Source organism: Drosophila montana, unplaced genomic scaffold (assembly GCF_035044405.1).
Source record: "Drosophila montana isolate Dmon_TW-CO22-7 unplaced genomic scaffold, ASM3504440v1 contig_1505_1, whole genome shotgun sequence".
In the NCBI taxonomy this organism is placed as follows: domain Eukaryota; kingdom Metazoa; phylum Arthropoda; class Insecta; order Diptera; family Drosophilidae; genus Drosophila; species Drosophila montana.
The window spans coordinates 642,536-667,987 of NW_026996452.1; the positions used below are offsets into that span (position 1 = coordinate 642,536).

The 25,452-nt window shown below is 41.1% G+C and overlaps 7 protein-coding genes across 9 annotated transcripts; 2 read left to right on the forward strand and 5 right to left on the reverse strand.

Annotated features, from left to right (window-relative positions):
• Nucleotides 1-316: 316 nt before the first annotated feature.
• Nucleotides 317-2,960, reverse strand: Or85e (Odorant receptor 85e). Its single transcript, XM_064688929.1, has 3 exons — nt 2,170-2,960; nt 542-1,091; nt 317-480 (listed from the first exon to the last, which is right to left on the reverse strand). The coding sequence occupies exons 1-3, from the start codon at nt 2,958-2,960 to the stop codon at nt 406-408; spliced, it is 1,416 nt and encodes a 471-aa protein (XP_064544999.1). The 3' UTR covers nt 317-405.
• A 6,389-nt stretch (nt 2,961-9,349) lies between these two features.
• LOC135434335 (probable cytochrome P450 313b1) lies at nt 9,350-14,366 on the reverse strand. Of its 3 annotated transcripts, none has more exons than XM_064690890.1 (7): nt 14,134-14,366; nt 13,887-14,084; nt 12,814-13,005; nt 12,681-12,750; nt 11,687-11,813; nt 11,391-11,609; nt 9,355-10,579 (listed from the first exon to the last, which is right to left on the reverse strand). In XM_064690890.1, exons 1-7 carry the CDS (start codon nt 14,285-14,287, stop codon nt 10,061-10,063), a joined length of 1,479 nt encoding a protein of 492 aa, XP_064546960.1. In that variant the 5' UTR covers nt 14,288-14,366; the 3' UTR covers nt 9,355-10,060. The 3 variants fall into 3 exon arrangements, with proteins under 3 accessions (XP_064546969.1, XP_064546960.1, XP_064546975.1); XM_064690905.1 differs by having other exon boundaries at nt 9,355-10,648; XM_064690899.1 differs by lacking the exons at nt 13,887-14,084; nt 14,134-14,366 and having other exon boundaries at nt 9,350-10,579; nt 11,687-11,847; nt 12,814-12,955.
• A 1,957-nt stretch (nt 14,367-16,323) lies between these two features.
• On the reverse strand, nt 16,324-21,284 carry Mkk4 (MAP kinase kinase 4). Its single transcript, XM_064690915.1, has 5 exons — nt 20,935-21,284; nt 19,866-20,725; nt 19,666-19,806; nt 19,522-19,607; nt 16,324-19,459 (listed from the first exon to the last, which is right to left on the reverse strand). The coding sequence occupies exons 1-5, from the start codon at nt 20,963-20,965 to the stop codon at nt 19,285-19,287; spliced, it is 1,293 nt and encodes a 430-aa protein (XP_064546985.1). The 5' UTR covers nt 20,966-21,284; the 3' UTR covers nt 16,324-19,284.
• A 150-nt stretch (nt 21,285-21,434) lies between these two features.
• Nucleotides 21,435-21,982, forward strand: SLIRP2 (SRA stem-loop interacting RNA binding protein 2). Its single transcript, XM_064690951.1, has one exon. It carries the CDS (start codon nt 21,664-21,666, stop codon nt 21,931-21,933), a length of 270 nt encoding a protein of 89 aa, XP_064547021.1. The 5' UTR covers nt 21,435-21,663; the 3' UTR covers nt 21,934-21,982.
• On the reverse strand, nt 21,958-23,416 carry Dhod (dihydroorotate dehydrogenase 2). Its single transcript, XM_064690928.1, has 2 exons — nt 23,225-23,416; nt 21,958-23,155 (listed from the first exon to the last, which is right to left on the reverse strand). Exons 1-2 carry the CDS (start codon nt 23,276-23,278, stop codon nt 21,980-21,982), a joined length of 1,230 nt encoding a protein of 409 aa, XP_064546998.1. The 5' UTR covers nt 23,279-23,416; the 3' UTR covers nt 21,958-21,979.
• On the forward strand, nt 23,360-25,206 carry Sys1 (Sys1 golgi trafficking protein). Its single transcript, XM_064690940.1, has 3 exons — nt 23,360-23,796; nt 23,865-23,986; nt 24,057-25,206. Exons 1-3 carry the CDS (start codon nt 23,632-23,634, stop codon nt 24,250-24,252), a joined length of 483 nt encoding a protein of 160 aa, XP_064547010.1. The 5' UTR covers nt 23,360-23,631; the 3' UTR covers nt 24,253-25,206.
• On the reverse strand, nt 24,306-24,639 carry LOC135434387 (uncharacterized). The gene has a single exon (XM_064690962.1). It carries the CDS (start codon nt 24,637-24,639, stop codon nt 24,385-24,387), a length of 255 nt encoding a protein of 84 aa, XP_064547032.1. The 3' UTR covers nt 24,306-24,384.
• Nucleotides 25,207-25,452: the final 246 nt, after the last annotated feature.

The following is a 25,452-nucleotide window of genomic DNA, read 5'->3' on the forward strand; positions in this document are numbered from 1 at the left end:
AGCACTCACCATAAGTAGCTGCATTCCAATTGAGTGTCCATCAAATTAAATATTATTGTGCTGTTGTTTACCACCGGGTTGTAATTAACTGACATGAGCTGCAAACATAATGTAGCCTGGATTGCCGCCGTTTCTGGAGGGCATTCAAATCTCGGCTTGTTGCTATTGTATGTTTTTGAGTTGGGTTGGCACGAGTTGCTTATCAAAGATAGGCCAAAGGCGTATTTATGTAAACTCGTATACGAGAAGGCATTTACACGCCCGCTCGGACTGGGCTGGGCGTTGTAGAATGTTAAGCAAATAAAGGCACGAGGCGGAAACGTATGTAAATATTATTTGCATTTGACTCGACATGTTTTTAATGAGCAATATAAATATTAGCAGTGGCAAACAATGGGCATGGTCCTAGGATTCGACGGCTGTCTTCTTGGCGGCCAGCTTTTGCAGCAGCGTCAGAAAGCTAAACGCCTGCGTGATGACCTATCATCGGGTTAAGGGTGTCAAGTAAAAGGACATTTGTTAGAGTAACTCATAAGCTCACCGATCGCAGGCGATTTACATCCATGACATAGAACTTGCCAGCCGTTACCTGCACGGCACGGCGACTGTTTGCCAGAAATATGAGCAGATCCTGGCGCATGTGGGGAGCATGCTGCCACCAGGCGCCACGCCAGAAGGCATCGCCGACGCGGACGCTGTGCCGGCGCAACAGCTCGCCGCAGTAGGTGAACATGAGCAGCTCGAAGATGGTCAGGACCAGATACTGCAGCTGATTGACCACGCGCATCACGTCCCGTGAGCCGGAAACGCCCACGAAGACGAGCAGGCACAGCTGGAGCGTGATCTGCAGCGATTTGATCAAACAGTACGGGCTAAATAGCTGCTCCAGCTCCACGGCGTACTCCAGAACAAAGCGATGCAAGCGCACGCATTCCACAAGCCCCGCATGTGCGGCCCTTGTCAGGCTCAGTGTCGGCGGATGACCGCGCGCCAATATAAAATTGTCCAAATCAGTCGGGTGCTCCTGCAGCAAAGCATATTCACCAAGCTCACGGGTCGATTCGTCCAGCAGCAGCTCCCGCTGTACATCACTGGCAAGAATAGTAGAATTAGTTTTAGGCTAAGGCTGTTGGTTGATTTTCGGCCTAGGTGGCAACGCCTAGGGGAAGAAAGTGCGTGTTGTTAAATGAAAGAAGAACTATGTGGAGGGAGAGAGAGAGAGAGAGAGAGCTGCAAATGTACCTAAAATGATAGTTAACTTTATGGTAGCATAGGTACAGTTCCCTCTCTATGAAAGCCTTACTGATTTTAATGTAAAATTAATTTAAAAGGACTTAAAAATAACATAGCCTTAAGGTACGACTTCTTGCATTTGCTGCTAAAAAATTTTTTTCTTACGAAATGAAAGAATAATTTTTCAAATGTACCTAAAATGATAGCATAGGTACAGTTCCCTCATTATGAAAGCCTAATTGATTTTATTATAAGATTAACTTAAGGTAAAACCTCTTGCAATTGCTAGAACAATTTATTTTCTCACAAAATTAAAGACAAATTTTGCAAATGTACCTAAAATGATAGTTTACTCTTTGGTAGCATAGGTACAATTCCCTCTCTATGAAAGCTTAACTGATTTTAATATAAAATTAATTTAAAAGAACTTAAAAGTAGAAAAGCCTTAAGGTACAACTTCTTGAATGATGGAATAGTTGTGTTTGTATAGGAGCGTGAGGAAAGTTATTGGAGTCGCGGCTGAGACATGTTCTGAAAATGTATCTCAATAAAGTACCATTTATTCAAAGGTACAGAAATAGTTACACTTATTCTATGTGAAGGCTTTAAAAGTACTTAATGTGTGGAGATGAAAGAAGAACTGTGTATGTAACATACTAGAGGAAGATGGCAAATGTACCTTAATGGGTACTTTTTTAATGGTACACTGGATCTATTTTTACAGAAAGAGCTACACTTACTTCTCTATGAAAGCTCAACAGATTTTAATATAAAGTAAATAAGGAAGTACAAAAAATACTGAAAATAGAAAATACTGAAGGTACATATTCTTGTAGAATTGCTGGTACAATTAAATAGATGATTGTGTACGAAAGAGAGGTAAAGAAGTCAAGATATTTTGAAGCTGTTAAATTGGACACATTTAGTGGAGCTTACCATAATGCCGGCAGAGACTCGCCGGCAAGCAGCCGGGCATGTGCGTCCAGATTCTTGAGACTGCAGTAGAGCACATCGAACTGGCCCAACAGCAGGAAGCAGAGGGAGACGAACATAAAGCCACCAAAGCTGAAAGCGGAGCCCACAATAATCTGGCCGTAAAGCTGTGTGGCATACACCAGTAAATAGACGTAAGAGGCCATGGCATCGAACGGATACCAGCAGCGCAGCGGCAGAGTCCGTACGCCCAACACCAGCGGCGTGACGCCCCAGAAGATGACGCCGGACAGACAGGAGATCAGCCAAATGGCCGTAAAGTTGCGCGCCCAGCGATAGGCGGTGTGCATATTCACAAAGCTGACGCCGGCGAGCGAATGATGGCGATATTCCCGGTTGATGCGGGACACGAAATCCACCAGCCGCTCGGAGTGCAAACACCAATAGCCGATGGCATAGGACGTAAAGAAGTAGATGACTGTCATGGTGAGTGCATCGGTTATGTCCTCCAGCTTGCCCGTCGGCAGAGCATCCAGTGTCGTCTTGCTGAACAGCACGCCCAGATGCAGCGCAATGAAGAACACCACCAGGCAATGGCAGAGCGCCAGCAGGCGCAGCAGCGAATGCAGCCAGCTGGGCAGCCAAGCGGGCAGCGCCGGCTTGGGCATCAGGCCAACCAGCAATTGTAACCTGAGATGCAGTCCAAAGAGCTGCGGCACTCGACGCGCGTCCAGCCGCCGTGTGGCATAGCCGACGCCCGCATCGATGCCGCCATGGAACTGCAGACTGGCCATGCTTCGGGCTCTTTGCTCCCTAACTGCTCATCTTCGTGGTCCGCGCAGCTATTTAAAGGCGAACGCCGGTGGGCGGGTCGACCGACAGCCTAATTTATGCATTAATGAGCTTTTAAAAGTTCTCAGCCAAGTGTCGCGCTTTGCGAGCCCTAATTGTTATTAGTGGGCGTGGCTAGTGTGGGCGTCCAGTTTGTAAAATGTTTAATTACCACTTTGGAGCCGACTAAACTGAATTGCTCGACTGATTTTCGTTCCTACTTCGTTACCAACTAGAAAAGTAATTACCCGGCGTCGCCCGGGTCAAATAAAACGCTAACTTGAGCCAGGTAAAAAATCGCTTAAATTTGCCTTTAATTGCTACGGGATTTGAGCTGGCGACCTGCCGCTTGTTTGTCTGACAACATTTGAACGTTTTTCATACAAGTTACGAAGTCTTCTCGGTCGAATATTCCAAAACGAATTCTTAGTGCTCACCTTCGACCCAAAAGTCGAAGCTTCAGTAAAAATTTCAGCTTCGCCTTTATCAGTCAGGACGAACTCATTTATGCATATAGATCAATTTGAGAATCAATTGCATGTCCAGGCTATTAAGTCCACGCGCCACAGCAATTAGCAAGGAATCAGAAGAGTGGTGGGGAGGGAGGGAGGAGAGGAGAGGCGATGTCATTGGCGCTTGGTTCTGCTGACGCAGGTAACAGCTGCTGCAGCTCCATAGCAATTGGCGCCACATTCACGCTGCGATTAGTGTATTATGTGCCAGCCTTTGTAGCCTTTGCCAGCACCTGCTTGCACCTGTTGCCGTGCGAAAATAACCCGCAAAATATCAACTGTTTGGGCCGCATGTCGATTAAATTAATTGCAACTGTCGCACGATAAATATTTTATGAATTAAATGACGCGCAAGCGACAGCTGCTCAGGTACGCACATTTCATTCAGGTTTATTTTTGTAACACAGTTCACCTGAGGGCCCCCCTCCCCCCCAAACTGATGAAACCAAAGGTCACGGCTGACCCTTTCGCAGAGCGTGCTTTGAATTTGCATAAATTAAAGCAGCAGAAAAACAACTTATCTTAACTCAAATGGCTGCTTTTGAATGCCAATCAGATGTGCTGATCCTTACTGAAAATATTTTGTAAAAACTTTACGTGACTAAAAATTTGTTAAATAAAGTAAAAGCTTGGAGAGATATGAATAAATTATATGGAACAAATTTTGATTTTACAAATGAGCCCGTTTTCTAATTTAAACAGCATTTATTTTAATAAATATATTCCCCTTTCTGTTTTTATTCTTATTTAGCAAAATAACTGCTCCTAAGCAAAAGCTGGCCTGATAATTTCCGAGTTGCTCATTAAAGAAATCATTTGCAATTTCTGTTTTCATTACGCATACGCGGCGTGTGCGCCGAGGCAATTAAATAAAACAGCCCCCAGAAGTATGCAACAATATATGTAAGGCATTCGGCATATTGCGCATACGACGCGTAAGCCGTCGCCGACAATAACCTGCGGCATAGAATGTAGCTCAATTGTTGCTGCTGCCACACAGTTGCTGTTGTTGTTTCATAAAAATTATGCAGATTAAATGTGGCAACAAGGTTTGCTTAGCCAGCCAAGTGACATTAAATTCGCATAAGGCAACGCAACAACAACAACAACAACAACAACAGGAACAGCAAGGATAATGAGAAGCAGAAGAAGAGATGTCTAAATAATAAAAGGAACTTGAGCTGTTGGCGCGACGCACAAGTTGATTGAATAAATCACAGCAGGTAGACGGTAGCTTCCTTTCCAGGAACTTCAACCAACAGGAACAACAGGAGCCGCAAGTGAAGACCTCACATGTAGCCGAGTCGCATGCAAAATTTATGCCCAACTCCACGTTGAGCTGGCTGACGCGTGGCTGTAAACTTTTTACAACCCGGCAACAATTTGGCCAAGTAGCAGTTGGCCTGACTCAGACATAAACCAGCGAGGCCAGTCTGCTTCTAGCCAGTCACTTCAGCTGCTGCTGCTGTTGCTTTTCATGCCTCATTATCCCAACAGTGTGTAACAATTTTAGCCTGTCTACAAAATAAATTCACTCTTTGTGCCGGACGTAGGCGAAAAGAAATCAATTATTTTGCATTTGTATTTGGCGTGCACTCAAAGTTGAAAGTTTCACTATGGCCGCTTCTATAAAAATTACTTAACTGCTAACAACTTGGCTTTTATCTTAAGAGTGTGTATCGTTATGTCCTAGCAAGGTCCAATTTAATTTGTTCAAAAGACGACAACTCCCATCCATTTAATTACAAAAAGCGCTTTAAGATCGTTTTCAGCGAGCACTGCTTTAAGTCTAATGCCCATCTCAAGTTGGCTTTAGACTTGAATAGAGTGTGACCAACGCATGGCTTAACCCTACCTTTAATCTTAAATAGAGTGTGACCAACTCTTGGCTTAACCTCACCTCAAGTTGCCTCTAGACTTGAGTACAGTGTGACCAGCGCTTGGCTTAACCCCATTTTAAGTTGGCTTTAAACTTGAATAGAGTGTGACCAACGCTTGGCTTAACCACACCTCAAATTGGCTCTAGACTTGAATAGAGTGTGACCAACGCTTGGCTTAACCTCACCTCAAGTTAGCTGTAGACTTGAATAGAAATAGAGTGTGAGCAACGCTTGGCTTAACCCCCTTTTAAGTTGTCTCTAGACTTGAATAGAGTGTGACCAATGCTTGGCTTAACCCCATTCCAAGTTGGCTTTAAACTTGAATAGAGTGTGACCAACGACCACACTTTAAATGAAATTTCAAATTATTTTGGTGACTTATCCAACTATCTTAACTATTTATGTTATTTTCGCTGTGCTGTTTTCGCGTAAGCTTTTGAATATTTTTTATCGCTGAGCCACCTGTCGTATGCGCACTTTCAATTTACACGCACACACAGACAAAGGCTGTTGCACAGTGCTGCCAGTGTTGCCAGCTGCAAAAATATTTTTGGAGCTTTGTCCATCAAACTGGAAACCTGCGCCACCCAACCGCACCGCACCGCCCCGCCCCGCACCGCACTCCCCTCTTGCACAGATGCTTGCCTTGCAGTTTTTGCAGCAAACTTTTTAATTAATTGCGCTGGCCATTTTTGGACAAACTCAGGCTACCCTTTAATCGCAAATGAACTGGGTTCGTGTATGGGGCAAGGGGTAGGGGCTAGGGGCAGGCACAGAGCTGGACTTTGCGGTGTTAGTGGCTTTTTCATTGGCCCGTTGGACCACATGAACACGGCTAATTTGCAGCTAGCGAGCGACCACTAAAGTCCGCACAGAGAGAGTCAATCAGTAAGTCATTTGTATGCGCGTGGAAGGGGTTGGGGACAGGGGAGTTAAGCTGGTCAAGGGGTTGCTCAACAGGCAACCGTCACGCGCTTCGCTCGACTCATGTTTGCCTATTTATGCGACACAGCAGCCGCAGGCCTCGGCCGAACAGCGAAAACTTTTCCAACTGACACGGAACACAACGCGACGCGAGAGATCGCATTAAAGTGCCAGCTACCAGCTAACCCTCTGCCCCTGCTCCTGTCCCTCCCCCTGCCACTGCTCCTGTCAGTTGCCAGTGACGCCCTCATTGTTTCTGTTGCTGTTTAAACTTTGCCCGTTGCTTCGATTCTTTACCTCTCAGCCCGCACCGGCCCGCTCCGTTCGCATTTCCTGCGCATCCCGTTCGCATTTCCCTCAGCGCAACAATAACTGAAAGTTTGCATTTTATTTCGGGAAAAAAACAATTTGTCAGAAAACAAGCAGCAAAGTTGACACTGTCATAGATAAATGCAAAAGTCCATTATAACAGCGAAAATGGGATATAACACAGTTTAATTTCCAGATGGAATTTCACTCACTTAAGTAACCAGTGTGACCAGCACTTGGCTTATAAGTAAACTACTTACCAAATTATGCTGATTTTTCAACTGTTGTGGCTGTTCTGTTCGCTTGCATTTATTTGGAATAAATTCTTAAATAAAATGATTGGAAACAACTCTTCAAAATAATTTTCAGAGTGCTCTTCTTTTAATCCAATGCCCAATTCAAGCTGGCTCTAGGCCTAGATTTAAATTGAGTATGACCAAAGTTAAGCCCAGTTTTCTAACCTTTGCAATATAATTTTAAATAACATAATTGCAATTAAGTTATTTTTGGAATCTTTCTTAATTTCATCACTCAATCCCAACTTAGAATATTACGTAACTAACCGCCGCGAAAGTTTTCGACAAATTCACGCAGTTTTGCCAGTTGCCTGTCGTTAACTTTTTAATGCAATTTTGCTAAATATTTTTGCTCAGATTTTAGTTGACGCCTATGCACGAAGTTGGTTGAATCCCTTCAACTTCCTCTAAAGGAAGGCAGAGTGCCGCAGTTGCTGGCCAAAAAGTTTTTGAGGCGCCAAATTGAGTTAAGTGTTTGAAGCTATCTACACACATGGCCATATTCAATTTGAGGTAAAGCGGCAGACACTTTAAGTTTGTGACCCTACAAACACACACACACACACACACACGCACTTGCAGAATGCTCATCAAACTACAATAACAATTGGCATTAACATACATTGATGAGCTGAGCACCCGATTTGCCATTGGTTAAGTACTTTATTTGGCCAGGATTTCTGTTTTTGGCTCTGTCTCGTAAACCGCAAGTAAACTTAATTAGGCTCACGATTGCAGCAGCCACAATTGTTGTTATTGTGTGCGTGTGTGTCTGTGTATGTGTGTGTGCTTTAATGTGGTTTACCCACATGACTTGGGCAGCATACGCATTGCTTTTGCTTAATTCTTGTCCGCAGTTAACGCACATGCGGGTTGCCCTGCTAAATGCTTAACTGTAATTAACACACACACACACACAAACACACGCTAAGTGAAGAAAATTATTGCATTGCGTGTCTTTGTATTGGTTTAACTGTTCAGCGCTGCGGCCACACTGCCGAATTGTGTGAGCTTTAATTGAATGTTTCTCAACACAGCAAACTGATATTGTGCAATTGTTTGGTATTTAAATTTATGGACAGTGTTGATAAAGGCCTTAAGGCAGAAATTTGAGTGACCACATCAGATCGAGCAACCGGATAGTCACGTGCATTTTAATTATAAATCAATTAAAAAACGTTTTGCATATTTAAATTAAATATTTATTACAGTTACTGGAAATATAGCTCCAACATTTACAGATATCTGCTCTCTTTAATTTATATTAAACTATCAATATATGAGTGTGAAATCTTAGTGTTGATAAATGCCGCTAAGACGAAACGTAAATGAATGTAGATAGAATTATATTTCAAATTAAAATAAACGCTGACAACTGCTTAACTGCTTACGATAATGTGTGATTACTTTTAAGCACAATTCGCTGCACTTTTAAAAGTACTCTCAGTAAATCGGATTATTCGTGCAAGCAAATTGGCATTGCGAATGGCCCTGAGTGCAGCTACTTATTCGTATTTATACAAAGAGTGCTCTTCATGCAAGCTGCCGCAAGCTGTGGCACCAGCCTGGCCCTGGCCCTGGCCCTGGCCCCTCGAATTGGCCGAGCACCTGGCTCATCGCTCATCTAGCAACTTGATAAGAATGCCAAGTCAGCTAACTTCTCGACTTAAAGCTGGAGGCACTGCCAAGGCTTGTTAGACAAATAGCCGTTTGCTAGTCAATTAAGGGCAGCAGCTAAATATTTTATTACCGAGTCGACGTTTGTCTTGATTATGTTTCGGCGTATGGTAAAGTAGGCGCATAACTAATTGAAAACTTGCTAAACTTTCTGCTCATTAATAATAAGCCAGAACAGAAACGGAGCCAGAGCCGGGGCTTGTCTCACTGTGTTTGCCGAGGATTCAAGTTTGAGTCCTTTGTCTCGGCCGCTGCCCGTTTGATTTGTTGGAAATGATTTAATTACTTATTTCGAAGCGTTCAAAAGCTATTATTAAGTTGAATGCCCGCCCGTTGGCCGCACTAAACACGCGTATTAGATTAATGTTGTGATTACTGCAGATGCCACGCCCCCCCACCCACAGGCCACACACTTTTGTAGGCGATTTGTTAACCGTGTTCTGAAGCGTTAACGAGCCCCCATTCTCGTGCTCAGCTCGTTGTAGGGCTTCCGCTCTGCCAGGGGGCGGAGGCATTGAATTATGCATGTTTCGTTGCACAAAACGGCAACGAGTGTGGCAACAGTGGCAATTTATTCATTTAACACAAGTCGCCGGAGATTGTGGTGGGCAGAGATGTGGGGCCAAGAAAGCCAGTCTGAATGGCAACGAGTGACTCCCAATATAACAGGCATCAAAAGCAAAATATATTATTCAAGTAAAATATTTAAATAATTTTTACACATTTTTTTTGATAATTTTGTCAGCCCTGAATATTTCTTATTCTTAAACGTTTTCAAGCAATTAAATAATAATATTTACATATCAAATGCATAAAAATGAACAAAGCATTAAAACTAAAAAATGTTAGTTATTCTTGCGGAAACGTATTGCACCTTTTAGGCAATACATACTGTACTAGATTCGATATGGTATAATATGCTGCACATGTCTTAAATGCATGCATTTGATGAAACCCCATTAATGTCTTGATAGAAATTGGAAATTGTTTTTTGTTGCACATGCAGAGCAGCACGTTGCACCTGCCCCAGGGAATATGTGCGGCCACCACGGGCAAAATGGCAAAATGGGACCTTTATATACATATACATATATATAAATAAATATATTTGCGCAATTTTCTGATTACTTGCGACAAACACTTTGGTAACAAGGCAACAACTTTGCTGGGTTCAATGCAATTAAATCAATTGCGTTACGTATACGCAACGTGCTGCATACCATAACTGGCCATAAACAGTTTGCAGGTAAAGGCGGAAACGGAGGCGGAGGCGGAGGCGTGGTTAACTGGGGCAATTTGCGTGAGGAGCAGCTAACGAGGCCCTCAGCATAAGTGAATTATTGTACAAGTTTTGAACAAATTCAATTAAGAACATTGCAAATGCTAACAAAAATGACATTTTTAATTGGAAAATTGCAATAAACTAGAAAGCACTCAAGAGGGCAAAGGTCGAAACGAGTACTGATTACCTGCGCTCCACGCGGCACAGCGGATATTCCTTAAGCTTCAGCGAGATGTTGCCCTTGACCAGCAGCTGCTCCAGTCCTGCATCTGTGCTTATGCGATAGCCGCGAAAGATCTTGGCCAGCAGCAGCTTCATCAGCAGCTGGGCATACCGATAGCCGATGCACATGCGCAGCCCCTTGGTGAAGGGCACAAAGGCGAAGGCATGACGCGTGGGCGCCTCCGCCCCGAAATGTGCCTCCGGATTGTAGCTCCTGGCCAGCGGACCCCAGACGCGCACATCGCGCTGCATGTTGTAGATATCAATGCCGATTTGAGTGCCGCTTGGTATCAGGTAGACACCATCATCGCGGCGCAGCTGCAAATCCTGTCCAGCTCGACGCAGCACCATGGGCACGGGCGCAAACAAACGCATCGACTCGTTAATGGCCATCTCCGTGTAGCTAAGCCTCTCGAGCTGTTCCAAGCTAATGTCACCATGGTCCGGCAGTTCGGCGCAGAGCTCTTCGTGCAGCTTCTCCTGATATTCCGGATGCATGGCCAGGCATAAAATGGTGAAGTACAACGCCGTCGAAGTAGTCTCAAAGGTCTATAGCATTTTGAATAGAATTGAAAAGCTCGCATATAACTCCCATCTCTTCTACGTATATATAGCTGTTTTTTTTGACTGATTGATTTGTTGATTGACTGACTGATTGGTTGTTTGACTGATTGAATGATAGTAAATCCCGTTTCTTATATATAAATACAAGTTTTTTCAAACGCTTGATTGATTGATTGACTAACACCCATGACTTCTATATATAGAAATAGTTTTCTCGACTGATAGATTAATTGACTGATAATTTGATTTATTGATTGATTGATCAATTGATTAATTGATTGATTGATTGATTGATTGATTGATTGATTTACTGATTGATTAATGACTGAATTACTGGTTGATTAGTTGATTGGCTGATTTATTGATTGTTTAGTGATCTTTGCACAGCGAAGGCCATTTCATTTATAATTATATAACTATTTTTCTTGACTGATTGATTGATTGACCGACCAAATGATTGATAATTAACAGCTCAAGTCTTTAGAGTAAGAAAGCGCAAATACTTTCAGCAGTAACTTTCGAAATGTATTTCGGGAAGGAATGTCAGTTCTTGTGCTATGTTAAAATAATAGAAAATTGACACGGGTGGGTAGATACCGAAAGCTGACCTGGCAAAGCCGGGTAATGCCTGCTAGTCATCTATTAAGTTAACGAGTTTTACTTCTTACATTTTCCTTCTATATCATCCGCACATGTTGTTCCCCTTATGTATTATTGGCTTACTCACCGCCGCAATAATCACATTCGCCTCATCCCGCACATCCTGCCAGCTCATTTGCTGTCCACGTTCCACATGCTCTCGCACCTGTTCAATAAATATCGACTTTGACTTGATGCGCTGTTGTTGTTCCTGCTGTCGTTGTTGCTGATGCTGCTGTTGCTGCTCCAGGTGCTTGTTCGCATCGGAGCCTTCCACGCCCACTACAGAAACGGCTGGCTGCAGCAGCTGTGGCGTTTGACGAGGAACACATGGAAGTCAGAGCAAGTCAGTAAAAAGGGGGCGGGCAACGCCCACTAACATACCTGCTCCACAAAACCAAACAGCACGCCAACGACCTTCTGTTGCCGGTCAAAAAGTCGCGACCATCGATAGATGAGCTCCGGGTAAAGCCAGGGCGAGAGCATCCGCTTGACACACACCTCCGTTATCCTGCAAACAAAACGAAAACGAACATAGTGGAAATCTACAAGTACACTTAGAGAAAAACTATGGCTTGTGTAGTTAAATCAATCACAAAACTGATCAAAATCTAGCCGAGGTGGAAATTAACTTATGGGAAACTAAATTATTATCTTTAGAACTCTTTTGAAAAACAAGAAATTCCAAAATTCAAATTAATCTATAAAATCTTATGTAAACTCTTATGATTTTACTTAATTATGATATTACTTAATGCCTTCTTCTTTCGATTTTAGTAACTTATAAAATTAAATTTCCAGTTCTAAAATGATTTTACAATTTAATTGATATTTTATGAAAAAAATACAATTAATTTTAGCTCTATTATAATATATTAAATAAATATAGCTAAATTAAAAATTAATACTCGTTTTTTCTCTGAGTGTTCCCGTGGGTATTTGGCCGCCACCCGCCACCCGCCGCCCGCTGGCCCCCTCCACGTACAGAGAGCGCCAGCTCGTGTCGCAAGGTATTAGCCCTGGCTGAATGGCTAGAGAAGCTGGAGGTTTGTAATTAGCTAATAGGTAAAAACAAATGGGCTGGGTCGACCCAGCCAGATGGTATCTCTGGCATAAACAAGCCAGCAGTCACAGTGAAACAGATTTGAAGCGCAATCGTGCGTAGAATCGGACGCATAAGAAGCTTATAAAATGAGTTCGCTTTACTTAAACGAGGTATTTTTAGAGCTGGCTCTTCTGTCTTAATTTCTTATTAAACACTTAGTTATTTATTTATGCAAGCCCCTAAATGTGTATATTCTAGGCATAAACAGCGAGTGGTTACAGGCATGTCCAACTGTCTATTTCCAGCTCCTCTTATCTTTTTCGTATGACTCACCCATTGTATGCCTCAAAGATGGCCTGGGAGCCATCGTGCTGAAAGTTCATCCTCTTGCCCATAGTTGTCTCTGTGCCAAAAAGAAATGCACACATAATCCGCAAAGGTTCTCCAGCATTCACTTAATACTTACGGCAGGCAGCCTCCAGCACGATTTTCTTGAGTATTTGATAGATTTCGAGGCTTTTACCGCGCTGCACGCCCTCCAGGTCCAGCTTCTCCAGCAACACCTCCGCCTCGGCATTGAAAATGGGCAGAAAGTTGCACAGAATCTGGCGACCGAAGGCGGGATTGATGAGGCGACGATGTTTTTGCCAGCGTGGCGCTAGGATATAAGCACACAGCGTTTATAAAGAGGTATATGTTTAAGATCTTATATATGCGTTGAGAAATATTAAGAAATTTTTACAAATGTGTAAATCTAGTCAAAATTTACTTTAGCTGAGAATAAATTGCTTAATTCAAGAACTTATCTCAATCCCGAAATTTCTAAAGTCATAACTTTAATGCAGTACTCAATCTAAGAAATGCTGTACCTTTTTTGAGAATTTTTACACTTTTTTAAGTCTGTAACTCCTTCAATAGTATGTTTTCTACTTAAAGCAACTAAGAATGTAGTCAAAATCTAGTCAACATTTACTTAAACTGAGAATAAATTCCTTTATTCAAGAACTTATCTTAATCCCTAAATTTCTAAAGACAATAATCTAAGAAATACTGTACCTTTTTTGAGAATTGTTTACCTTATTTTAAGTCTGTAACTCCTTTAATAGTATGATTTTTACTTTAAGAAACGAAAAATTTAGTAAAAATCTAGTCAAAATTTACTTAAGCTGAGAATAAATTGCTTAATTCAAGAACTTATCTCAAACCCGAAATTTCTAAAGTCAAAACTTAAATACAGTACTCAATCTAAGAAATGCTGTACCTTTTTTAAGCATTTTTGAACTTATTTTAAGTCTGTAACTCCTTAAATAGTATATATTTTTTACTAAATCAACTAAGAATGTAGACAAAATATAGTCAAAATTTACTTAAGCTGAGAATAAAATTCTTAATTCCAAATTGCCTAGAAATTCATTAAGACAGGACTTAAATACAGTACTCAATCTAAGAAAAGTTGTACTGAATTTAAGAATATTTCAGAACGAAAGAAGATTAATGTAGTAGTTTTTGGAATAACCCCGTTTCTCTGAGTGTACTTACAGCTGGATGTGAAGAGTCCATCGCCAATGGCCGAGCTCATGAAGCGATAGAAATCGCCCTTGTTGGTGCAGTGCGTTGAATTGAAGATTTGCTCGACGGTTTGTGGGTCGTTGACATAGAGGAAACAATTGGTGCCCATCCAGGAGATGAAGGGCGCCTTATACTTGTGCGAGAGCCCGTCCATATACTGCAGAAAGGCTGCAGGCGAGAGTTATTTCCAGTTGGCATAGATATCCGGCGCACTTACTCTGCGGATTCATCATTTGCAGTCCCATGCCAATGAAGGGCCAGCCCACGGGGCCAGGCAGCTGCCAGGCGGCCCTGTAGTAGCGTCTGCGGCTCCACAGAAAGTATAGCCACAACAAAGTCAGCCAGCTGGCCAGAATGATGCAGGCCAGCATGTCGTTGAACTGTTAAGAGTCCCAAATCGAATCGAATCGAATCGAATCGTATCGTATCGAATTGAATCGAATAAATATGTGAAGCGCACCACGCTCAAAATAATACTGAGTGAGAGCCCCGGGCAGCTGAGCTGCAAGTCCAGCTCAGCCCATTCAGCTTTGTATATGTTGTCGGAGATTACGCATTTGGTAGCCATAATGCGGCAATCTCCATGCCCGCCACGTGCCACACTCTACGCAAATGCATCAATTGTGAGGCCAGTCGCGTACATCCACAAATTATGCCACTCAAAAATATGCCATAGGCATATTAGAAACCGGTAAACCTAGACAAAACTCAAGCCTCTGTGGCTTGAGAACACGCAAATACGCTTATAATTCATATTTGTAAATAGCTTGCATTTGAATCAATACAAATGTAAATGATAGGATTTTCGATGGAAAATATTACATCGATAATAATTGCATTATCTGAAAGTAATATTATGAATATAAACATAATAACATTTTAGCTACATTTAAAGGGCGAGATTACAATTTATATTTGCAAATAACTTACATGTGAATCAAACTTACAAATGAATAAAGTTAATCAAAATGATTTGGTATTTGAATTAAATAGTTGGTTCTATTAATATTACTTTACGAGTAAAAAGAGATTAATAGGACTATACTCAAAGGTCCAGCTGTAAATTAATATTTGCAAATAACTAACAAATGAATCAAGTGAATCAAATGGCCTTGTATTTGAATTAAGATTTGAATTTGATTCTATTAAAATGTTTTAAATTATTATTAAGCGAAATATGATTGCGATTAACTTTGAAAACTATACAAAATCCCATTTGATATATCTGAACAAATGAATCAAGTGAATCAAACTTACAAATGAATAAAGTGAGTCAAAATGATTTGAATTAAATAGTTGGTTCTATTAATATTTCTATACAAATAATAAGAAATTAATAAGATTATACTTAAGGGTCCAGCTGAAAAAAAAACATTTGCAAATAACTTACAAATGAATCAAATGACTTAGTATTCGAATTAAGATTTGAATTTGATTCTATTATAATTTTTTTAATTATTATTAAGCGAAATATGATTGCGATTAACTTTGAAAACTATACAAAATCCCATTTGATATATCTGAACAAATGAATCAAGTGAATCAAACTTACAAATGAATAAAGTGCGTCAAAATGACTTGGTATTTGAAGTAAATAGATGGTTCTATTACTTTTACTTTACGAATAATAAGAAATTAATAAGACTATACTCAAGGGTCCAGCTTTAAATTAATATGTGCAAATAACTTATAAATGAATCAAGTGAATCAAATGACTTGGTATTCGAATTAAGATTTGAAATTCATTTTATTATTATTTTGTTGGTTTGGCTACAAATACTTCTACCTGTAATTGTTACACGATTGAGTTAAGTGCCTCAATTAAAAAAGGATTCAATTAAATAAAGGGAATGCATTTCAAAGGAATAAGGTATAATTACAATGCCTGTAAGCGGGTTGTTCAGATTGTACTTGGTTTGAAAACTACCCGAATATACTCACTTGAACTCAAGAACTAAAAAACTTTAAATAGTAGATGATTCAGTTTTTGCTGGGGTATGTGCGACATAGTAATAGGATTTGAATGAGATTAATTTGAATTTTTTTGGAATTTAGTTAAGATATTTCTTCTATGTGTCACACAATATAATACCCTTACCAAGGTATCCAAAAATATTCCATTAATAACAGTAGTAGGATTATTTGAAAGAATACTATAGCTACGTGGCCCAATCACCTTACAGCTAAAAACAAAAAAACCGTTGAGAAATCGTGGCCAAACTTACCCGCAAAGTCAATAGGCCTCGACCTGTACGCATCGGAACTGTTGTAGGGTGTGGCGAATTGCCGTAGCATTGCATGTTATGAGCTGATTTTGATTTAGTAATTGGTTAATTATTGGTTCGATAGGCAGTACGAGGTAGCTATTTTCGAAATGGGTGTCAAGTATTATGGGCCCATGGCTGTGTAGAGTTTTCAAATATATTATTTATTCACTATTCATTTGTTGCTTTTTACAAATTCTTCAAGTTAAGTTTAACAATTTAATTTGTTTTCCGTGCGTGCACGTTTGCTCATACCATAATTTCTTTACCGATATTTTAGGCTTTAATTCTTATTAAATTTTTTTGTGGTGTTTTGTTTTCACATTATTTTTGCTTGTTTTTTATTTTAGTTTTTTTTAGTTTTTTGCTCGTGTCGTCAAGTTGACAGAGTTGAGTTGAGAGAGGAGATTTAGTAGAAGCCGGTTATTTTTGTATAGTTAGTTAGTAGCTTTGCTTAAACTAAGTACAGTGCGCAAAAATAACTCTTGGAGGCCAGAAATTCCCCTGTATTTCTTCTGTTTTTTTTTTTTTTTTTTAGCAATCTCTGCACTTAGGTTTTCGTACTATATCGAGGTTCGCTTAATTCCTAGGCTGGCCTATGCTGGCTTTACGGATAAGCTAAGTTTGTGTTTAAAAGTTTAGCGAATATTTTCCTTTGCTTTTATGGACGTTGCGTTTTCACTTTGAGTTCTCATTTCATTCATTTTTCACTTTTTATAAGCAAGTAGCTAGTTTAAAAGGCAATGGGATTATTGGAAGCCAATAAGAGGCTAAGAGGGCTCTACTTCTGTTTTGCCTGGGTTTAAGCATACGCCTATTCTTTAGCTTTGACTACTTGATCTGACTTGCAGTTACAATATTATAGTATAGTAATGTTTATATATATTTTTAATATGCTACTAATTATGTTTATCCGCTCTCGTATCTGTAGTATATGCCTATATACACATCACATACGCCTAAACAACTTCTGGATTTGCTTACTGCATTTGTTTACAAACTTTTATACACGTTTTATTGTCAAAAAATATGACGACTCGCGACTTAACGATTGCACTGCCTTAGTTCTGACTCAATTTTGTTAGTTTACTTGCAAGGAGGGGTTAGCATCTACGGTTCTACGGCAGGGAGGGGATTACGAGTACTTTAGAATATATATATTTGTGTAATTATATTTGTTAGAAACTTTACACAAATTGCAGTTACAATTTATACCCTTGCCAAGTGTTCGTACTACGATCATGACATTGAAAGAGTTCTGCTAAAAGATTTGAAACTGGATGGTTCGAACACCCTCACAGCAATCTATAAGCTTAACTAATAAATACATCAGATCCTTTCGAATACAGTAACAGGATCAGCTTAAATCCATTAAAATCCACTTGAGATCAAATTCGTATTGTATGCCATTCAGGGGGAAACCTTTGCTAACCGATCTTTTCTTTGCAAGGGTATACAAGCTTCGACTAGCCGAAGCTTACACGACATACATACACTCTCGTACATAATTAAGCATACATATGTGTATTTTATAATATTTTATGCCAGAGCAATTTTAATTGCCAAGCATTTGTTGTTTGCTATGCTTTCTTTTTTTTTTTTTGACGCTTATTACAAAAATATTTTTGTTTTATTATTCAATTATGCTGCTAGTTAATGGTGTTGTTGTTGTTGCTTTGAGGCTTAGCGCTTAATATGCATTTATTATATGCGTAATGCTAGGCAAAAAAAAAAAAACATATGAAAACAAAAGTAAATAAATATATGTGTGTACACATATAATTAATACGCTGCGGGCGTACAAAGGTGTATTATGATATTTGGACGCTGTGTGCAGCTGTGTGTGTGTGTGGCTTTAGTTGTTGGTTTTTTGCACTCTATATGCATATTATATAAATATATATAGATATATATGTATATGTATACAAAATAAACTTTGCTTTTGCTTTCACATTGGCGCTTGCATAAATATTAATCGAAAAGACATTGGCAATATATTTTTGAGACGGGAGCTTAGACGGTGCAATTGCTTGTGTGTGTGTGCGTATGTGTATTGAAAGGGGCGTGGCATGGCCATGTATATAAGCGTAGCTGTGTCTACATGTATGTGTTGTGTGTGTGTGTGTGTGTGTGTGGGTGTAAGCTTGGCTAAGGTATTCTATATAAACTAACTGACGCGTATTACATTATTCAATTATTAAATTATTTATGATTTTTTTTGATATCGTCATTATTTTTTTTATACTTAGGCACAATACATTTATTTTGTTTTGCTTACTTTTGTTTATTTTTCACAAGCTGCAATTGTGAATTTTTTATAATAATTTTTAGGTCTTACAACTAAATACTACGCATAAAAACGTGTGTAGTTGTCAGTGTATGTATGTATGTGTGTGTGTGTGTGTGTGTGTTGATTTGTTGTTTTCCATTATTATTATTATATTTTATTGGTATAATTTTGTATTGATTTTCATAATTTTTCTACAATTTGAAAAAATGCAGCCACTTGGCAAATGTTTAAAGCTTTTTACTTAACTTTCATATGCAAAACAAACGTTTATAGAATGTTTACGGATAAACTAAATATAAATCATATTGAATGTTGTATGTACTTGTTGTTTATGGCTATTTCGTAGTTTGCTTTAGTTAACATTTTCTGTTTTATTGGCGTGTACAAATTTTACAAATATTGCTTTTAATATTTCCAGCTTGCAGTTAACAACTATAAACAAAAGCCATAAATTTCAAATGCTAGCTCATTTAACTTCAAAAAAAAGGCATACGTTTATGTTTCACTACAACACAAAAAACATTTTGGGACGCTCTTCCTTCACACAGTACTCACAAATACAAAAATTATATACGCATTTTACAAATTGTTTTATCTTCTTTTTTTGCTTATACTCACTGTTGCTTTTTGTTTTCGGTTTAACAAAATACGCGCTACGTTTACTACGAATGCTACAAAGTAGACAACAATTTTTGTTTTAAGTTTTTCTTTCTTTTTTTGGGCTTTTTTTTTTTGTTTTTGAATAGTTTGCGTTTTGTTGTTACTGTTTTTTTGCTTAGTTAATTTATGACTTTAGTTTGACTCGCTCTTCAGATTAACTTTCCGCGGGTTGGTTGGTTGTAAACTGCGTAATGCCATCGCTCTCCATGGACTCGAGCACATCGGCCACATAGGCGGCGACATCCGTGTGGCTGTTCTCGCCCCTCCGTATGAATGGCATCTGCAGCAGTCGGCTATATTTGGGCCTATCGCTCTCCTTCTTGATCAGGCTGCGGGTATTAATAAGCAAATATATATTTGACCATTTGCTGAGCAACTCAAAAACTCTCACCAAGTATTGACAAACTCTGCGAACTCCATGGAGAACTCAATGCCATTGTAGGATGTATGCAAACGCGGCGGATCACCCTGCACCACCTACAAGAATAGTTGTGTATGTCGAGCATTTAACCCATTTGCAGTGACAAACTCTTACCTGGCACAGCTGCTCAAATACCGAATCCCATTTGCGATAGGGAAATGTGCCTGTAGCCACCTCCATTAATGTTATGCCCAATGACCAAACATCGCTGCGCACATCATAGCCCTTGGCGCGCTCCGGATCAATGCGTTCCGGCTGCAAAAGGACACAGATATATACTTATTCAATAAGCAGACAGTTAAAGTTAAGCCTACCGCCATGTAGGGCCTGCAGCCCGCATCTTTGGTCTTGGCTATCGAGTCGACTAGCTGTCCGGAGATGCCAAAATCACATAGTTTAATGTCGCCGCGTCTGTGCAACAGAATGTTGCTTGGCTTCACATCGCGATGTATTATCTTGAGCTCCTCCTTTAAATAGTTAAGCGCATTGACTGTAGCCACCGTGATTTTGGCGAGTATGGATTCGGGTATATGCCGCTGCTTCTTCTCGAATATGTATTTATAGAATTTGTCCAGCGAGGTGTCCATTAGCTCCATGCATATCCAGCAGTCGCCCTCCTTGAAAAGCGCCCCATAGAACTGGACAATGTAGATGCATTCGTTCGACTTCATGACCACCTCCAGATCCATGAGCAACTGTTTCTGCTCCTTCTCATCCACCGTGGAGCGTATGCGCTTCACAGCCATCACCTTGTCCAACTTCTTGAATATCATTTTGTTGACCGCACCAAATGCACCGCGTCCAATTTCGCCCAAATCTTCCAAATCATCCGATGTGAACTGATGTGTATTGATGGCACCTACACCAAACTGTAGTTTGCCGCATGCCTGCTGTCGGATGCGCTCCCTATGACGATCCGTGGCGCTGCCGCTGGCGGTGGCATTACTGTTGTTGCTGCTGCTGCTGGTGGGCACGGGCACGGGCACGGGCACAGCTGGCACAAAGCTGGGCTGGGCGCTAAAGCGTAACGCCACATTATTCTGCTGCGATGAGGAACTGGAGCCAGACGACGTGGAGCCCGACGATGTGGACGACGTTGATGAAGGTGGATGTCGTATGCTCAGATTATTCAGATTAAGCTGATCAGGCGGTATGCGAGAACGACTCGGTCCAGCTGTGTGGGTTAACATTTAGATAAGGTGAAAATGGTTATTTATGATCTACGGCTTATCAATTGCATTGCGCCCAAGTAAATGCGTCAGTGCTACGTGCATATGTGTGTGTGTGTGGAGTGTGTATGCATATGTGACAGTGTTTGCGTTTGTGTGTGTGCTTGGGTACGTGTACGTGTGCGTGGGCAGTTTTAGCCAAAAAATTACTCACTTGCAAACAAATTTTTGGGCCTTTCTGCCATTATGTACGCCTGGCGCTGATCTTGCTGGCAATTTTAGTACGAATGTCCCTTTGTGGCTATCGTTTTGTTCTTTTCTGTTGGGCGCCGCGCCCCAAATACACGTCGCTTAAGGGGGCGCCGAAAATATTTTCGCAGCGAAAACTACTGGCGAAGCATATAACACACCATAACCGCACGTCGATTGGTTGCGTGGTAACACTTGAGTACGCAGCTCAATTATTTGCTAAATTGTCCCGTGCACATCTATGCTCTTTGCATTTTCACACTTTCGTTTTACATAAAAATAGACTAAAAAAACAATAAAAAGTCAGCAATGCAACAAAATATGCAGTGTGACCGTATCTGACAAGACTGAAAATGCTGACTATAAATACCGAAAATACCAAAACAGGGCTGTGCAATTTAACTCTGTAAAATGTACGGTCACATTGTATTGTTCTCTGTTAAACTTGAACGATTAGCCTTAAGTAAACGGCCAAGAATCAAGACAAGTATATTTCAATTGGGCTTCATAAAAGAACAAAAAACATCGCTTTTTTTTCTCAAACAACTGAAATATAAAAGTTAATTTCTCCAGGAATAAAGTTATGCTCGCTGTTAATAACAGAGCCGCAGGCTGTTAATCTTTCAACATTGTTGTAATTGTAAACAAAACAATTTGAGATTTAATACACTTACGTAAAAGTACAATATAAACCATGTCCGGCAGTGCGGCGCGGAGCAGCTACAAACTCTTTGTGGGCAATCTACCCTGGACTATCAGCAGTAAGGAACTGCGCACATACTTCTCCCGTTTCGGCCATGTGGCCAATGCCGAAGTGATCTTCGACAAAAATCTGGGCCTGTCCAAGTACTACGGCTTTGTGATGTTCAGCCAGCGCGACGCCTACAATAGTGCCAGCAACCAGAACACACACCTCCTAGAGGGACGCGTGCTCAACGTGCAGCGAGCCAACGAGCATACATAGCTTTAGTGAAATAACGCATTGTAATCAAAATATACACACAATTTTATTACTTGGATGAGGGCAGATATTTAGTGTAGTTGGAACCTACAGCGTCTTTGACGCAAGCGTAGCCCAATTCGCTGATCCGCAGAGAGAGATCCCCCTTAATGCGTTCTACCAGCTCAGGGCCCTCGTATATGAGTGCTGTGTAGATTTGAACAAACGAAGCGCCAGCCTCGATTTTCTCGAATGCATGCTGACCAGATGCAACACCACCCACGCCTATGATGGGCAGGCTGCCCTTGGTCAGTGAGTACATCTGGGCAATCAGCCTGGTCGAGCGTTCCCGTAGCGGTTCACCACTCAAACCGCCCGCCTCGCTGGCCAATGCCAAGTCGCTGATGTTGTCGCGAGCGACGGTGGTGTTGGACACAATGAGACCATCCACGCGGCATTTCTTCTGGTTGATGACGGCGACAATGTCATTCAGCTCGCTCGTTTCCAAATCGGGCGATAGTTTCAACAGAATAGGCACTTTCTGGTTCGTCTTGAGCTTGCCACGAGCTATATTAACTGCCTCCAGCAGTTCGGTGAGCTCCTTTTTACTCTGCATGTTGCGCAGTCCCTTCGTATTGGGACTGCTGACATTAACAACAAGATAGTCGGCGACAGGTCCAAATGTGTGGATACCCTTTACATAGTCACTAATTGGAGTCAGAGTGTCACGATTGCGGCCTAGATTGACGCCCACAATGGCATGAAAGTCCTCACGTTCACGAATAGCCTTTAAGCGCTGCGCCACCACCTCGTGGCCGTCGCTATTGAAGCCATAACGGTTGATTAGGGCCCGGTCGTTGACCAACCGAAAGACTCGCGGCTTTGGATTGCCTTCCTGGGCCAGGGGTGTCACGCTGCCCACCTCAATGAAGCCGAAGCCCAAATCCTTCAGACCCATCACAGCCTCACCGTTCTTATCGAAACCGGCTGCTATGCCAATGGGATTGCTAACAAGGCGACCAAAGAACGAGCTGTGCAAATTGAGATCGTCCGTGTAGTCGGAGGCCGGGTAGAGACGGTACTTGCACGCCAACACCGCCAAATTGTGGCTGGTCTCGGCCGGCAGCAGACGCACTGCGGGCATGACAAATGTTCGAAATAGATTATCCTGATTGTGGTAAGCCGTTAGGCCCATATAGAGGGCCGTGGCGCCAACCGTCACAATACCCAGGGAGCGTAGGCGGCTCTGTGAAATTCGTTATATTATTTAATACAAATACATTTTTTTTTTATTTCAAATTTGTTATTAGCTCACCAATTTTTGCGTCTTTTGCAACACCATCTTAATAAACGTTGTGATCTGAATCATTTTTATTTTGTGAATTTTTATAACTAGTTAACAGGTGGTGCTCGTATAGACAGATGTGTGGATGGTTGGAGCTAAGTACAGAAATATTAGCTACATCTGTTATATTTTCAAATTCAAAACGGTGTGGTTGAGATGAAAATGTTTGAATGGATATAACTTTATATATAGAAACAAATGGCTTAACTACATATAGTCGTTATGAGCTGGTTCACAGCTGAACTACAAGGAATTAGGCATGAACGGAACCAATCAACTCCAACGATGAGTCAGTCTTTGTTTTCTTTCTGTTATTGCACCTGGACCAATCACACATATGAGCCAGCATAAATAGCAGTATATACATATATATAAATATGAAAGGAGGTACATTTCGCAACACACAATGGGATCCCACGCTGCTGACATCACAGATTGTGTCCATGCAGTGCTGTGTGTACTTCTCGCTGGGCCTGCTCGTGTTTGTGGCCAACAAGTTGGCTGGCGACAACTATACACTGGATCACCTTTTCGAATACCATGTATGTAGTTAGCCTTAGCAGGACGCAGTTTTTGTTCAGTATATCAGTTTACATATTCTTCGCTGCAGGAAATACATATATATGATATGGGTGGTCGTCTGGTCATCTGCGCTTTTGTGCTGAATGCCTTTGTGGCCTCTTTGGCGCTCTGGTGCATTGTTCGCCGCGCCAAGCTGTGTCTGGACTTCAGGTAGTTGGCTATCAGTAGCTATATGCATACATATATATATATTTAATTTACTTACGCAACTCTATTGTAGCTGCACTTTCCATTTGCTGCATCTGATCATCTGCTGGTGGTACAATCGCTCCTTTCCCGCCAACGCCTCCTGGTGGCTGCTTAATGTGATTACCGCAACGATAATGTGCATAGGCGGCGAGTTTTTGTGCCTGCAAACCGAAATGAAGGAGATTCCCGTGGGCTATGCGGCGCTCAATCAAAAGTCGGACGTTTGAGTTGACCGTTAGATGGATTAACGATGTGATTGTGATGCTCACCAAGCCACCAGTTACTCTAAACATACTTTTAATTTATTGTAAAACAGTTTAAGTATATATATACATATATATATAATGCGTACGTAAACGCTAATGCAATATCTGATATATATAAGGCGCGCCACGCTTCAGGTTCAGCTCCTTGGGCACCGTCTGTGGCGGCATAAAAAACTTCAGCTCCGCGGCTGCCGGATCGCCGGATGTGCTGCCATTGTGCATAAACAGCTGCCAGAAGTGCAGCTGGCTCGGCACCAGATACCAATAGCTGAACATGAGCCCGAACGAGACGATCAGCGCGCCGAGCAGCAGCAGCGTCCAGCATTGCCTGCGTTGTGACTTCTGCATGATGTGCTTTCAACTGAGAGCAGAAAAAAACTCAAATCGACAGAAAAATAAATACACTTTGCAATCGACTAAGCAAACACACCTTTTGCGAACAACCAGACGCTTCAATTTATCTCTAAATACAAAAACAAAGAAACGAAAAAAAAAGAGCAGCAGAAGTCAGCTCCTCCTTAATTTAGCCACCGCAACAATGCAGCCTAATCAGGTTTTCCAAATCTAATCAGCCACTAATTGGCTCGGCTGTGGTCCCCAACACGACGATCCGGCGCGAGCTTTCGCTGAATTCATGTTAATTGAAGAGCGGGCGAGCTCGCTACGAAACATTCTTCTTTTTTTATGGATCGCGCATTGCAAGTTGAAATTTTAAATTAACTACGTTGGACATAACTGCGCATATGGAAATGCACTTCTTTGTGATTCGCAGACAGAATAACAAAAAACCGTTAGCTCTCACTCTCTCTGTCCCTCTTGTAAACATAACAGCAAATCGAATCGCCGTCACCAAATCGAAGATTGTATACCCTAGGCATCTTAATGTATGAAATAAATTCTCGACTGCTCCATATATTGGAACCAGCGCTCGGTTTTTGGTTATAATTAAAAAAAAAACCAAAAAATATGTATATATCTGCATTTTGGACCAAAGATTTGCTCTTTTGGGGCCACGAAATACAGATATACGAAGTAGAATATAAAATATATCAACCTATATACTCTAATTCCATATATTTTACTTCACGACACACCTTTGCGTTACACGCGTCATAACAAAATTATAATACCCTCTGCAAGGGTATATATACATGAGGGAAT